Source organism: Scophthalmus maximus, chromosome 14, assembly GCF_022379125.1.
Source record: "Scophthalmus maximus strain ysfricsl-2021 chromosome 14, ASM2237912v1, whole genome shotgun sequence".
NCBI lineage: Eukaryota > Metazoa > Chordata > Actinopteri > Pleuronectiformes > Scophthalmidae > Scophthalmus > Scophthalmus maximus.
Genome location: NC_061528.1, coordinates 6730688 through 6746786, shown reverse-complemented (window position 1 = coordinate 6746786; position 16099 = coordinate 6730688). Strand labels below are relative to the sequence as shown.

Sequence of the window (16099 nt, the reverse complement as noted above, 5' to 3'; positions counted from 1 at the left end):
TGCTAACGCTACCACCATCAGCCAGAAACAAACATCCATGAGTCATTGTTTGTTTGATAATCCAAACAAAGAACGTCTGTGGAGATTCTCATCCATCCAGGTCATAGAGATCCAAAGGGGTGTTGAATCAGGAGCAACTGGACTTGGTTGTAGATTATTTAAGACGTTTCACCTCTTAACCTAAGAGGCTTCTTTAGAGAAAGAGCTAGACGGAGCAAAGAAAACTTTTTCCCGGTGGCGGATGAGGGGTGGTGAAAATTGCTATATGCTGATATGATCAAGGAGTTGATGAGATGGAATGCAATCCAGTTTTTTGACGTCTTCGGCATTAATACCACTTGGAAATGGGGGAGAAGTAGTCTATTGCCACTTTAAGCTTACAACGTAACATTTGCACCCACGTCACGCTGTGAGAGATGAGCCAGGCATCAAGCTCTCTCTACATTTTTTTTGTCATTTGTGACAGTACTTAAACATTCATAGCACTGAACAACTGTCTTCCCCCGAGAGACTGTCTGAAAATATGCGCCATTATCCGGGGTTTTAAACAAACTCATGGCCAGCTTTTCACTCTTTCCTCCAGTGTCTGTTTGGAACAACAATAAACACTTGTGATTTGCAACATGTTCAGTCAGCACGTTGTAGGAAGTAGTTCTTAGAAACCATAAACTGGCCCTTACTCTACTACAGTAAGCATGCAGATTAGTACGCTCGGTACAATGGAGAGGAGAAGCAAAAAGAGCATTGTTCAGCTTTGGAGTGTCCTGTATACAGTGGTTCAAATGTACAGTCAGAAAAAATCGCTGTATTTCATACCCTGAACGCCTCCCCCTTCTGTAGGAGCCTGCGGCTCCCAGACAATTTAAGTTTGAGGCCACAGGCAGCTCATATCCACTTTGTTCCCACCTGTCCTGGGAGGCTGGCTCAATCTGTGCCCTGGAGTCGTCTTTGGCCTCCAGGTTCCAGGGTCAGGTTGGCACAGCGCTCTGTAATTCTCATTCGGTGTGGCTGATGTATGTTTTGGCAGGAGCACAGTGCTGCAGACATGGTTGGTAAGAGTGTTATAGCAGAGAAATTATACATTTAACAAGCCAGCTAAAGAGAGCGGGAGCTGTTGAACGGCCTATAAATGTATTTTGTCACCAGCAATGCCGCTGTTGTGCTTTATGATTATGAGTGTGGTTAAATGGAAAATGCTTATTTCGCTGATGACTTCAGCATAAAAGTAGGGAGCATTGGATGAACCAGCCCCTTCACTGTAAGTGTTGTCATCACTCCTCCAAATTACACCAAATGCTTTGTTTAAAGTGGTGGACTATTACATTTTTAATGGTCACGGAATTTACTAGAGTTTAGAGCAAATTTATATTCCTGACTCAGTTGTGACTTGGTGAAGGTGTCAGAATTGGCACAGGGAGAGAAAATGTTTTCTGGTGCATTAACGCTTCAGCTTGACCATGATTATTTGATCTTTGTAGATGGCCTCAAAAGATAAGTTCAATAAGATATTTGATCTAGGACTGGTTATTTTTTTACATCAAGACTTTGTGGTCTGTTAATGCACATTGGTTAAACTTTACATTACCAGACATTTAGTGATAAAGGACCTACAGAATTCACTTTGAAATATTTCAGCTTTCTTGCAACTCATATCAAGTCGATTTCTTAAGTAATTATTTTCCTTTAAATATCATTCCCTTTCGCTGCAGGAGGACTCGAGCCTCTGTACATGGGGCTCCGGCACTACCCAGTGAGCTAACTGACGCCCCCGGCAGACTTTCTTTGTGACATTTAAAACTTAAGGAGTACTATAGGTGTTGAAGCAGAAACAGTTAAAACCTTGTGTACTTGTAGATGCTGATAAATCAACTATTTTTGCTTTAGAAAATGACTTTTCATATCCCTTTATAAGATAAGACAAGATCTAATCTTAATTTAAATGATTTTGCTTCGTAAATGATTTGTTTTGTAAATGGCTTCTCATATCACATTATTGGATACGTTTTCATGGCACATCTGAAATGCTTTATACACTGTAACATTTTTTAACTTAGTAGCACATGTGCTCCTTGTGAAAAAAGTAAGCGTCAAGCCCTGCATGACTACATCCATAGTCGTGGAAAGTAGAACAACAACCGTTTGGCTGTTGGTTATAATGAAATATGGTCTACGTTGTTGTGATCTGATGTATGCTGTGTCCTTAAGGAATTAATTTTGTTCAGCAAGACTCTAAGATTGCTGATTGAAAAAAAGTTTTTGTACACTGGTGTCCGTGGATGAGCTTGTACCTAGACATGCACTTTTCAAACAAACACATGTAACCCTTCCCCTAACTCTGATATCAGATGTTAGATTCCACACGTATTGCATCAGTCTTGCATTGATGATTGATGGAGAATGAAAAATGAGCGCAGTGTTATTAATATCATCCATGTGATACTTGCCGCTTGGGGAAAAGAGTGAGGGGGGGAATAGATGCAAAGATTAGGATTAGCTCTGTACATCAAAAGAAGAAGGAGAGAGGAAACAGAGCTGTAATGCTAATAGGACAAGGGATGCCAAAACCTAATTATTAAAGCTGGAGTTTGGCAGCCTCAACTAGTTTTGGTTGTAAGTTGTAATATGCTGAGAAAGGTGAGAAAAGGGTTTCCTTTTTTGGTCCTTGTGAAAGCTTAAAAGCTTTGAGTTATGACCTCGTTGCATGACCTCGTATCTGTGATTAGCATCTCGTGCGAGGACATCAGGAGCTCCCATCACAGTCTGCCAGGCACGATCAGCTTCACTTTAAACACAAGGACGGCAGAGTGGACCAATATAAACTGGGGTATACCACACAGATCAATCAGTCAGAAGACCAAAAAATGATCAGCTACTATCAGTGAGATAATTCTAGATTGTCCACATTTACGAGAATTAATTCCTCAGAAGCGAACGTAGTGGTCCAATCATTGATTATTGAATCAACCAGACACTTGCTTTCACTGTAACAGAGAAGGAGGATCGGCTCCTCTCTATTTGAAACTTTTTATGTTCATTGCTGCCCATCTTGATCCGGACATCCCTGCAGAAGAGCTATTGTCTAGAGGGTCTTCAACTAGAGGGAAACTACAATTCACTGGCTCACAACTCAAACCTGCATGCCATTGAACACCCGTTCCCTGGTCAGATTGTGTGTATAGATTTCCTGTCTGTGTAACTACATGATGGTAATAGGTTTGTATTATGTGCGTTGCTTTAGAGCATGAGAAGCAGGGGGTCAATTATCGAAATTTCATAAGTGTGGGTGGAGGACGCCAGGCGTGTTACTGGAGTTTGTACAGCATGTCCTGCTTTGTGTCTCCAAAATGTGGTTGTAAGAATCTTCAACAGATAAGTGCATCCAGTACTCCTCCTGCTGGTGATGGTCCGTCCCTGCATCTTGTCATCTCTTAGCTATGAGCATTAAGTTTAAATACCCTGACAAACAAGAGTAAGAAGTGCCAAACAACGATGCACCAGTTAGCTCGTAGCAAATTTGCATCTGTTGTCCCTTGGCAGGTAGACAAAAAAAACAAACAACAACGACCACAGAACAGCAAATACGCTACATAAAACAGCATGGCACATAAAAGTCCATAAATTAATAAATCAATTCAGCGTGATTAATACAAGGCAATCATTGGCGGTGACACATTTGTGCTGACAAAAGCCAAAGCTGGAAGCAGATTTCTAAACAGCGCAGAGCTTTCCGAGTTTTTTAATGTTTGTAGGTGTGGAATTCCACTTACCCACTTTGTGAAGTGAGGCACCCAGTCACCCGTGATAAATGCTCCAGTCCTGCTGGCACAGCAACTGCCAGGAGAGGCCAGGCATCCTCTCGGGGTGCAAGATTAGTTATAATTTTACACATCAGGTATGCATCAGGGTAAAATAAGAAGTTGTCAAAATTGGGGAAATTTGTTGATGATTCCTTGGCTTTTTTATCTTGTACTTCTAAGAGTTGTTGCCTTTTCTTCCAGGCATTCCACAATAGCCCACTTAATTTTGTGCATGCGGCCTAAAGTCCCCGTTGATTTAACAATAACACATGCTCAAATTGTGGCTTAGAAGCAGAAGCTGCAGACCTCTAAAACCATAAACTGCTACGCCCACCCACAATACTCCCAGGACGTGTCTTGAGATGAGTTATTGATTGTTGAAATAAGCGCTGAATCTGCCTGCAGTGCTGACAATTGATTTAACGGAATATATCTTCTCTTTTTTACACATGAGAAGCACAAATAATTAAAAAAAAACATGCCTGTTCATAACTACTTGGTTTTTTGCAGGGATGATAAAAGGTGTAATTGGTTTGTCTTTCTCCCTCAGTACAGGCCGGAGTGTTATCTTTAATCAGACTAATAGTTTAAACTGCAGCGGTGATTAAAAGCCTCTCTGAGGTCATGGCCGTCAATGTTTTAAGCAGCCGCGTTGGCAAGTCGCCAGCCTGCGTGAGTGAGCACATCATCCTTGAAAAACCTGCGAAATCTGAGTGGCCTTTTTGTGTGAAACTGAAACGTTCTTCAACCGTTTCCTGTTTCCAGTCTGTAGATCCTCATTAAATCCAGTCGACCCCATCGACCATCCATTAAAAGCAGTCACTTCTATTGATTCACCCATTAAAGATGACCGGGAAGCCCCATTTCCCTGCATGTGATTTCTCTCAGCTGCCTTTGACTTTCATTGATCTCCGGTTATCTGAGCTGTAAGCTCATCTGTGTGTGTGTGTGTGTGGGTGTGTGGGTGTGTGTGTGGGGGGGGGGGATCCACTTATCCTCCACCAGCCTTCACCAATTGGATCAACTGTAGCATGGAGGATATTGAGAATGAAGATTTGGAGACACTGAAGATATTGATTGTCTCTGAGGTCAATGTCTGCTCTCTCCAGGCTCTCCAACACCTTGAACATATCTTGGTTTCCTCACTGCTGTTTTATTTATTGGGATTAGACTCTCTCTCTTTGTCACAGCCTCCATTCATTCACCATCATTTTATTCATGGCCAATATAATCCTCCCTTGGTTCCTTAACTGTCCGGGTTTAATAATTGCTCCAACCTAAGTCATTTATATTACTATTTAGTGTTTCAATTTAGGTTGCAATAGTCTTTGCATTTTTATGTTTCCTAAACTATTGAGTTAGACATCAATCTGTGAATGCATTATTATGCAAGAAGTTAACTTTATCCATTTGTCCTCAACACTGACTCAGTTCAGCTGCGTGTTTCCAGCTGTAATGAAACTCCAGATTGGACTTCTCCATCCCTGTAAGCCCGTCCTCACTTACTAGGCACAATGGCCTGTCTATTACTTCAACAACAACAACAAAAATATGTTTGTCCATTTCTCCGGGAAAGTGTGACAATCTGCATTTTCCGCAGAAAAAAGGAGCCGTGAGAATTTTTTGCTGTTTATGAATTCCGTCCGGGGCTCAATCAAACAGTCTAGTGTGCCCAGAGGCCGGCTGTCCACCCCCCACCCTGACATGGAGGGAAGGCCACAGCAAATTAACACACATATACTGAGTGTAATGTCACTATTCTGACATCCGAAGGTTGCAAGTGTTCGCTCAATGGTCGGATGAGTATGAAAAGGAGGTGAATCATCCGCTGTGGCCTTCACAGTCTCTTGAACTCAAACTAATTGAAGGCCTATGGGAAATTTTGGACTGGCACCACTGTCGGGAAATGGGTTTTTTTGTAAACTGGAGTTCATCCTTCCTTCATTTGTGACACATTTTGCTCCAGTGGTGATGTACGGACACTTTGTTATCGGTCAAATAGGCGTATCCTCCTCAGCTCGATTAACTTTCCATTAGACGTTCATATGCGCCTCTTTTAGTGCTTTTTCTGAGGGTTTAATAAGTCCGGTGCTAATTGCAGACAGATTGCAGATATGCAGATTGGACTTAACATAAATCATGCCCTCAGGCCTCTGTAAATTTAGAGCTCCCTTAATAAATGTTGAACAGCATTTGCTAAAGACAAAGGAAAATTGCCTCTAATTATTACTCATATTGTCTGAATGACCTGCTCTTAACCCACTTTTAGTAAAGGAAACTGTCCTTAATCCAATGACTGAGTATTTGTCAAACAGTGATATCTACTACGTTGCATGATACCTGGGTTGTTGGCAAGCATCATTAAATACTGTACCACCAATCTTTGTGCTGCTTCCACCTTGTCTGCACTCAGTGATAATAATAATAATGATGATAAATTTCATTTATAGAGCACTCAAAGTGATACTACCCAGCCTATAATAAACATCTGTTTTCAATTATTATTTCACCCAAATTCATTTTTTTCTCTAGTATCTAGCCATGTACAGTATATTATTTTGTTTCATTTTCCTTGGTTTTTGCCTCTACTCCAGAACAATCTATTTGTGGTCCTCACAAAACTAAAGAAACATTTTTTTTTAAATCTTCAAATGTTATTAATTATTATTAGTTTCATGTGTAAAGGATGAGGCAGAATTGTGCCACAAGGGAAACCTTCACCTCTGATGCTTTACAACCTTTGTGATGCTAAAATTGTTGACATATACTATATCAAGGCAAACATACTGTACGTGCCTTTTTATAATAAATATTGCACCCACAGATTGATGAATCATCCAGAAAACAACAAAAACAACAACAACGAAAACAACCCAAATCACAATCAATGCTGAATCAGCAGCTCATCTCCCTCGGGGTGTTGCTGAGCGGCTCCTTGACCATTGTGCTCGCGTTTTCTTTGTGCCGTCGGTGAGGAATGAGTTATAATGTTAACGTCAGCCTGGCTGCTCCGTCAGCACCTTCCGGTCGTCGGCTTGACGGTTTGGTTAATTTCTGACTATTTCACAGCTCATTGAACACAGAGCCGCAGCGGCAGGTGATTGCATTTTTGTGTCGTCGACGCAGGCGCATAAATTGTTCCTTTAGATCACACGACTCCCTTTACAAAGGTGAATTGATTTGTGCGATATTTTTTTCTTACGAGCTGCTACACATTTTCCCAATATATTTATGATATACTTTCAAATTGGTTACCATCTTTATCCCTTTCATACTTTAAATACTTAAAAAGATCAATAACATGCTTTTCTTACACACCCTTAATTAGTGAACACAGCGAAACCTAAGCAAGTCTCAGATGACCAGTATCATCACCAGCGGGGGGAAAACACTGACCTGATGCAGATGGATGGACTGCTCAGTGCTCACTGGTCGAATATAGACCTGGACTGTTCTTTGATTATCCTCACCTCTTTATGTAGTCGTCCTCCTTCCTCTCGTCCTCTCTTCCTTGGTCTTTTGCACCTGTTTATCCTCACTTTCCTCCCAACAGTCCAGAATTAAAAATGAGATAGTGATGAGGAGCAAAGGAAACAGAGAGTGAGAGAGAGGTGAATGATTGGCTCGACCCGTCAATATTAGGGTTGGTCTTCCAGCAGAAGGGGTGTATGCCCGGACAGATGACCGAAACAAATAAGGATGAAGGTCTTGGAGTGAGGGATGAGGTGGCGAAAGGGGGAGTGGTTATGGAATAACGGAAAGGAAAAGAAGAAGATCCGTCCTTCGTTCACGTCGTCTTTCTTTTTTTACGCGTTTGTTGACTGTAATGGCACCAAAGACGGAAAGACAATAGAAGACGTTTGGGATAATAAGGATTGGATGAATCGATTGTGAGATGGAAAGTGTGAGGTCAGATGCTGGACGGTGGCTGTGTGATTTGGCTCTAGGGAGTGCTCTTGGCCTGGAGATCATGCGGTGTTCCAAGTGTCCGTAAAACGTCCAGAGTGAGCCCGTGTGAGAACGCAGCAGGAAAATGTTTGGAAAATTCATAAGTGAGTGAGTGGGCGTCATGTCACGCCTAATGCACGCTCGACTCCGGCGCCACCCGTCGCCTGAAATGTTCCTGCTGCGTTCTTCAAACTTGAACGACAAATTCTGGGGAAAAAAGTCAGAAACCCAATTTTTCGGAAATTTGCCAGAGTCTGACAACAGCTTTTGGTTTACACTGTTGACTCTGTTGGGGAAAACAGGAAACCCCTCTATTGTTCTGACTTGGTAGTGTTGGAGGATTTTATGAATGCAGGCTTTGAGCCTTGTAATCATATCGATTGAATAGCCTAAAAGCTGGGAGCAGTGCTCCTTCATAATGCATATGAACGACTATATGATGTTGGGTTTAATGATAATGGCTTGCAGCCATTTTGCCACCAGCTTGTTAGCACTTCTTTCCACCAAGTGGGAGATAGCATCACCCAGGGAAGCAACTAAGGATTATTTCCATCGCCAATTAATCTATGGGTTATTTTCTCAACTAATCGACTTATAACTTTGTCTGTGAAATATCCAGAATTTGTGTAAAATGGCCAAGATTGGTTGATAACAATGATTAAAAACCATGCAGAGCTGCAAATTGTCCCATTGGAGGAGGTCCAATCAGAAAAGTATGGCTTTTTGCTTGATATGACTCAAATTGATTAACTATCAAAAAGAGTTGTGGATTGATTAACTAATCGTTGCCGTTGTAATCGTCACTCTCAGAACTGTCCTGTATTTCCAACTTTAAAGAATTACAGGTGGGAGACTGACGACGTTTTTTCCAGTTAGGTTGCTCATAGTTACAGTCGAAACAATATGAAGTAAACGCAGCATCAGCCACATGCTGCTTTTTGCTTTAAAATACCGGTGACCTCTAAGTCAGTTATGGCAAAGAACTGTGTGTGTTTAAAACTGGAAATGAGTGCAGCACGCATGAAATATCAAGGCAGATCGGTACTCCAGCTTTTCCCCTTTAAATCTGACCGATATCTTCCAGATTGATTTCAGCCTTTGTCCACCGAAAAACAATAAGAGTGAACGTCGGCAGGTCTGTTCTTTGATATGAACGAGTCACAGGAAGAACTTCCAAGTCCAAAATACTGGTATTTTTTTAAAAAAAGTGTATATGCAGCCAAGAAAAAGTGCAATAAAACCTGCAAATTTATTGCAGAGTTCATTCTGGCATCTGTTTCTAAAGTATTCTGAACAAGCGTGCGTGTATATCAAAGGGTTCGTAGCGCATGACATCATCAGCATAAAACACGAGGTATGTACTAAGAAGTGGTAGCAACGGGAAGGTTAAGTACGACCAGATGTTGTGTTTGAGGTTGGCTGCGTTGTTGTTGTTGTTGTCATCGTTATCGCCAGGAACGTTTGTGTGTTTCTGTTTATCCGTTGTGGCCGAGCTGTGCGCTAGTGAAACAGTCTGAGGCACCGTGTGCAAATGCCAGATCTAACCAAACTATGGAAACCGAGTCGAACTCTGTGAGCCTGTAATAAACGAGGAGGTTTGTCTGTTTCCCAGATGGCATGGTGGTTAGGCATTGCTGTTAAAAGGCAAATCCTGATCTCGGCTCGTCTGAACCATGTCCTTTGCTCCGAGTTGCCTCATCTCGACAGAATCACAAGTCTGACTTGAGATGCCAGTTGAAAGTTATCTCCATCAAATCCAGATACATAAAGGACATTTCCCCCCCACCTTTTTTCCCCCCCAGTTGCCTCTGAGGCAGAGCAGGAGGAGGAGACGGAACAAGAGGAACAGCCGACAGAGAAAACAAACACAAAGACAAAAGCAGAGAAACGGAAGAAGATAACAGAGAACACGGTGAAAGCCAAGAAGAAAAAGAACGAGCAGGTATCAAGATGTCGTACCATATCAGATGTCATACCCGCTTGTACTGTAGGATTCTGTCATTGTTTGTTTATGCTGCTGCGGTTGCATGAGTCAGCATCAAGACAATAACAGTCAGGGGAAAAAAGAGGAAATGAATAACATGAGAAATGTAAAACAAGGCTGGACTCGGCCCGGACACTGATCGACTCATTCCGCTTGGAATTACAGCATTTTGATTCATTTATATATATATAAGGTTGGTCAAAGGTCAGATAGTGTCCTAACATTTATAATGATCCATGCATTATTCCCTGGGAAATCAGTATCCTACATTTGCCTCTTTGTCCAGATCCATTCAAAATGTAATAGGTTCCTCTCTTGGGCCTTGTCTCATCCTGCCAGCAAGTTCTGTGGGGAATCTGTAGTTCCTGTAGTGCTTTTTGTAAGGAACTACACTTTGTACACAAAATATATAAATGCTGTTCTGCCGGTTCTCTGATCACAGGCGGGGGGTGCGACTCCTCAAAAGAAAGAGACGGAGGACGAAACGTCAACTCAACCCAAGAGAAAGAGGAAGGTGAGTGTGGCGACACCTGCTGTCGCAAAGAGAGTTGCTCAATGTCGCGGCAGTCACTGTGAACATTTCATGAAATCACACTCTTGTCTTCCAGAGGAAGAAGAAGACAATCACAGACGTGTTGGCCACCTCCGAGCCCAAGCCCGGCTGTCCGGCCGACCTGCAGAACCTGCTCACTCACTACTTCTCGGACAAGCGCTCCGTGATCGAGCAGGAGGAGCTCAAACTGCAGGGTGAGTCGGGGGCGAGTCCCTTTCAGCTTCAGTCACTATCTGCTGATGTGTTGATTCTCCGAGGTCACCGTCTGTCCCACTGCAAACCCCCCCCCCCCCCCCCCCCCCAGATTCCTCTCTCCTTTCCTGCAATGACTTGACGCACAGCCTCTCCTCTTATCTGAAACAGGGTGAGTGATGTTTCTAAACTTAGCTTGGATCTTTTGATCATTTGTCACCTCTAAATCACACATTTCACTTTTTGTTTCTCCTTCATCTTTTTTCCACCAGTTTGTCCCAAGTGGGCGAAGGTTCGAAAGCAGCACACGGAAAAGAGCTCGGTGATCCTTCTCATCGTCTGCAGCTCTGCTCTCCGAACCATCGAGCTCATCAAGTGAGTGACGCGCCAATACATTCTGTACGTTGCATCTCTTGAATTACTTACACGAGCGCTGTTTTCCTGTCGTTCACAGGCAGCTGACCACCTTCAAGGGTGATGCCAGAGCAGTGAAGCTTTTTGCAAAACATATCAAGGTACTAGTGGTGGCCGATGATACGATGCTCGTGGATCGTTTGCGTTGAGTGGTTTTAACGGGTGTGTGTGTGTGTGTGTGTGTGTTCGTGTGTGTTCGTGTTCGTCTCTCTTTCCTTCATACAGATAGAGGAGCAGGTGAAACTGCTGCAGACGGCCGTCACCCACATCGGAGTGGGGACACCGGGCAGGATCAGTGCTCTTATCGAGAAAGGTAATTCATAACACGGCGGTCTCACTCTTAAATTTCAAGGCTTTTAAATCCTTCTTCCTAATCAATGGGAACGCTGTTTCTTTTTTCTTTTTCTTTCTAGAGGGTTTGAGCCTGCAGGCGCTGAAATACGTGGTTCTGGACTGGAACTGGAGGGACCAGAAGCTCCGGAGGATGGTAGACATTCCTGAGGTGAGCTACTGCCCCCTGCTGGACCGGAAAGATAATGATCCTGTTTTAACTACACACATGCACACACACACACAAACACACGCACGTTAGGCATGTACATCCAATTAATTCATCAATGCATCAACAAATTGACAAAGAAAGTCCCATGAAAATTAAAAAAACATTTTTTCATGATAATTGATTAATTACAATTTTCTGAGCCAAAATTCCTCCTTTTTCCAGCTACTTAATTGTGGGGACAGGCCACTTTTCTTTTTCAGATGTGATAGATCTGTGGGTTGTGGATTAGTGGTCGCACAAAATTGCCCGGAAATGGCGGACATTTTATCCGTGGGGAAATCATTAATTGATCATGAACGCCGTCGTTGGTTGCAGCCCAACATGCAGGCGTTTTTTTGTGGCACTGTGCCTTTTGTGTTGTGTAATGTTGGAACTTGTGCCACTCGGTGATCATAAACTGATCATGGGTTTGGTGTCAGTGAAGGAGGAGACGTCTTATGTCCTGCAGTGGAATTTTTAAAATTAAAAGAATAGATTTGCATATTCATAGATTCTGGATGTTTTAAAAAAGAGAGATGAAGAAGATTTCATGTCAGGAAATGTAACTTTATTTGAGGAAAATCATATCAGACACAAATTATTTTTCTAAGCAGAATATTTTTTAATGCCTTAAAATATGACTGAATGGGAGCTTTGAGGTTTGGGTTTGTCTTTTTCTTGTGATAATCTTTTCTCTCTTTTTTTTCAGATCAAACTGGACTTCATGAAGCTGCTGGAGTGTGGCATCCTGAAAGGCTGCAAAGAGGGCAAACTCAAAATTGGACTTTTTTAACGGGCACATAGTCAACTTCAAGATAATCCACTCCACGACTTGACGTTTGAAGTGATGTGCTGACAACAAGCCGGGGGGCCTCTTCCTGTTTGATTTCCTAGGCGTCTTGTGGTGAAACCTGTGCCGTGCTTTCACTATTTTCAGAGGCCGTGTCGACTGTGCCGGTGCTGTTTGTTCACTGTTGTTGTCCCGACACAATGTCCCAGTGTGATGGATTGAATAAACGGACTTAGAATTAAACCGGCATCCTCCTGTTTGTTTACTCCGACCTTGGGAAGTCTCCTCCCACTGACCATGTGAGATCATGATTTGACTTGCCCACGAGGAAGCCCCATTTATCATAACATCCTTGAATAACTCATTTTTAAAGCTGCACAAAGGGGAGCCAGAACAAACGGATGATCTCCCACAGCAAATTAGGATTAAAGATGTAAAGTACTCCTCTGTGTGATTTCGATGTAAATAAACAGACCCAGTGTGTGTTGCCTCATAGGAAGGAAGAAGTAAAGAACAAAACATAACCACAAAGAATATGGAAGTGACAAAGAAAACAGAAAGGGGTAGTAAGTCAAGGATTGTGGTTAATAAGTAACAGGCCACAACGATCTCCCCGCCCTGCAAGGCCTGCTGGGAAAACCTCTTGGCAAGCAGAGTTATGTGTGTGTGTGTGTGTGTGTGCAGGGAGATATCGTGGAACAGGAAGAGAAGATAGTGGCGCCTTCTCGTACACAGGGCTCTCCCGCTGTGCAGCGAGCTGCTCTCCCGTCCCCCGCTGAAGGTCCCTCTCATGGGCAGAGTGAAGGCCAAGCCTGGGCCCTTGGCCCGGAGGCCAGACAACTCGGCTTTCAAGCAGCAGCGGCTCCCGGCCTGGTCTCCCATGCTGACTGCCAACACGGTGCTGCCGTTCTTCTACTTCATGGCGCTGATCTGCATGCTGCTGGGAGTGTGGCTGCTGCTCACAGTTCAGAGCACACGGGAAATGAAGGTGAGCGACGGCATTTGTGCACATTTAGTAGTTGGGTTTTTTTGATGTGGAAATACACACAGATTATGTGCATAAGAGAGGAAGAGACCGAATGGCCCTTGTGTGCAATAAAAAAAAAAAAAAAAGGGAGTGCCAAAGGTCTGAGGTTCGGTTTTGAATGAGGTAAACAGGAACTATTCGCTGTGCAGTTTGCAGCCAACACTCTGCTGTCTCTTTAGCTGGACTACACTGAGGCCGGGACATGTGACCGGTGTTTTGAAATGCGTAAAAATGTGAGCAACGCCGGGGAGGGCTGCAGCTGCAAAGCGGTGTTTTCCCTCGAGAAACCCTTCAAGGTAAGTTTGACACGCATCAAAAGAATATTCTGAATCAAGGTCCGCGTACAGGCTTTGTCCGGAGCCTTCGCCTGCACGTCCTCACAAGGCGACCGGGTCGGTTCACCTGTTGAAGTGCAGTTGAATGAGCTGAAAAAGTTTGTCAAGTCGACCTTTAGTCGAGATTATGTTGTCAACCGGTCAAGAATTTTCCCAAAGTCAGTATAACATGGAGAGAATCAAAGACAAAGAGTTCTGTTTCAGCTCTGTTTGAATTCCTGCGCCGTTCCAGGGAGACGTCTTTTTCTACTACGGCCTCAAAAACTTCCACCAGAACCTCCGTCGGTACATGGACTCCAGAGATGATGGACAGATGGTCGGCAGGAAGACGAACTTGAAGGTGGCTCCACAATAATGTGTATTAATTCATCATAAAAAACAAAACAAACCACATTGTTGGAACACTTTGACTTCCTGTCAGACTTCACGTTGTGCGACCAAAAACCAAAAGCTTGTTTGAAACTGCAATTGCTTTGTTTGCCAGTTGATGCAGCGGTGGAAGAGATGCTCAAACATTTAATTTAACCTCCGCTCAAACACATACTTAAAGTGTTTAAAGTAGAAATGCTCATTTTAGAGTATATGCTCGTTCTATATAATCTGTATGTATTATGATTTATACATTTAGATTCTTTTAATTACTGATTAATATCTGTGTAAGCTGTATTTTCATGTCTTCGTTGGTGGAGATGAGTCTAACTCTAAGGCTCTATCATTGAAAGACGGATATCTTGTAAATGTACAGTTTTAACTGCAAAAAAAGCTGGAGTGGAGTGAGAAGTACAATAATCCTCTGAAATGTGGAGAAGTATAAAGTAGCATAGAGTTTAAAATACTCGAGTGAGGTACCTTTGACGCATACTTAAATGGATGAAATGTACTTAGTTACATTCCACCACTGTTTTGTCATCTGCTTGACATTTCTAATTTAATCGTCCTGGGCTCCCTCATTGACCAGAACCCCAGTTCTTATTGCAGTCCGTTCATCAGAGACCAGAATGGACTCCCCATCGCCCCCTGTGGTGCTGTGGCCAACAGCATCTTCAACGGTAAGTGACGTTTCTAAAGTTCCCTCCTCCACAACTTCATTCATCTCAATGAACTGTCAACTCATTCATCTGCCCCCCCCCCCCCCCCCCCCCCCCCCTCCAGACACCTTCACTCTGTTCCACCACGACTCCAGCGGCAAGTCATTTAAGGTTCCTTTGCTGCGGAGAGGCATCACGTGGTACACCGACAAGAATGTCAAGTTCCGCAACCCCAAGGTGGACAACCTGACGCTGGCTCAAGTGTTTCAGGGTAAATAAGTAGAGCCTGTCTGGTCAAACGCAGAATCGGCGTTTTTAGTTTCTCGGTCAGTTCATCAGTCATTTGCTTCTGCGTTTCTCTCCCCCAGGCACAGCAAAGCCCCTGTACTGGCAGAGGCCGGTGTACGAGCTCGACCAGGCCGACCCGACCAACAACGGCTTCATCAACGACGACCTGATCGTGTGGATGAGGGAGGCAGCCTTCCCCAACTTCAAGAAGCTCTACGGGGTTCTGTACCGAGCCGACGAGCACTTCACTCAGGGGCTTCCGGCAGGGAGCTACAGCATCGAGATAAACTACAGTATCCTCTCACGTGGGGGAACTGTGGTGTGGCTAAAATTAGGGGTCACACGAGTCCCATTGTGTGCATTTGTCTCCTGCGTTTTTCTGGGAGTATTTTAAGACGACGAACGAGTTATCGAGTCTGCCCTCTGCGATCACCTGTTATTCTCGGCCTTGACCTCTGACCTTTTCCAGACTTCCCCGTGCAGCATTTCCGAGGCAGGAAGGAAGTGGTGCTGACCACGCTGACCTGGTTCGGAGGTCAGAACCATTTCCTGCCCATTGCCTACCTGGTAACCAGCAGTCTGATCCTGCTGATCGCGGTCACCCTCACGGTGGTCTGGTGGAAGTTCGGGAAGAACGGGAAGAACATGGAGGAATGAAAGGGTAAACAGTATAAAAACCGCACCGCTTCGGAGCTGTTTATATTTTTTTCAAATATTAATTTATTGCAAAAAATGACTGATTGAATTACATAAATGATAAATCATACATCTTTATCGGCCAAATGATCCACGTGACAGATTTAGTTGCGGAAGCTGAGTGTTGACACAATCTTACTCTACCTGTTGGCTGTATTTGATAAACTTTTGCTTTCTAAAAGAAAAATATGCACACCATGTTGTTCATGTACTGTTAATATTTATTCGGATAATGATATTTATTATAATTATTACATTGATGACTTACTCAGACCCGGTCTCCGGCGTTGCATTTCAAGTCTCGGTGAATACAAATTGAAAAAAAAAAACAAATCTGTGAAGTGAATAAAGTTTTTTAAAGGTTAATCTGTGAATTGTTTTGTCATTGTTATTATATATGGGACCATTAGCAAGGCTGGAAATCCACAGCAGGCCATTTTGCAGGTATCATGATCACTGTCTTTAGTGTGTAACACTAGGCAGTGCATATAAAAAACAACTAGAGC

General features: G+C 43.3%; 2 protein-coding genes across 2 annotated transcripts in view; both read left to right on the top strand.

Moving 5' to 3' along the window:
* The window catches only part of cmss1 (cms1 ribosomal small subunit homolog), a 29925-nt gene extending 17463 nt beyond the window's left edge, over positions 1–12462 (top strand). The window contains exons 2-10 of the mRNA XM_035651338.2: positions 9548–9687; positions 10172–10243; positions 10338–10476; positions 10587–10646; positions 10747–10849; positions 10929–10989; positions 11114–11201; positions 11302–11390; positions 12139–12462. Coding sequence (XP_035507231.1) covers positions 9548–9687; positions 10172–10243; positions 10338–10476; positions 10587–10646; positions 10747–10849; positions 10929–10989; positions 11114–11201; positions 11302–11390; positions 12139–12222 — 836 coding nt within the window. The 3' untranslated portion in view covers positions 12223–12462. The remainder of the gene's footprint in view (positions 1–9547; positions 9688–10171; positions 10244–10337; positions 10477–10586; positions 10647–10746; positions 10850–10928; positions 10990–11113; positions 11202–11301; positions 11391–12138) is intronic.
* Positions 12463–12864: 402 nt separating this feature from the next.
* Positions 12865–15959, top strand: tmem30c (transmembrane protein 30C). The gene is made up of 7 exons (XM_035651337.2): positions 12865–13207; positions 13426–13542; positions 13814–13921; positions 14540–14630; positions 14734–14880; positions 14978–15190; positions 15367–15959. Exons 1-7 carry the CDS (start codon positions 13010–13012, stop codon positions 15552–15554), a joined length of 1062 nt encoding a protein of 353 aa, XP_035507230.1. The 5' UTR covers positions 12865–13009; the 3' UTR covers positions 15555–15959.
* The last annotated feature ends 140 nt before the right edge of the window (positions 15960–16099 follow it).

Bases quoted from the DNA above. Each gene is read 5' to 3' on its own strand.
- tmem30c (XM_035651337.2), top strand. From the start codon at position 13,010: ATGGGCAGAGTGAAGGCCAAGCCTGGGCCCTTGGCCCGGAGGCCAGAC. The intron at 13,208-13,425 runs GTGAGCGACGGC...CTGTCTCTTTAG, and splicing joins AGAGCACACGGGAAATGAAG to CTGGACTACACTGAGGCCGG. The intron at 13,922-14,539 runs GTGGCTCCACAA...CTCATTGACCAG, and splicing joins GCAGGAAGACGAACTTGAAG to AACCCCAGTTCTTATTGCAG.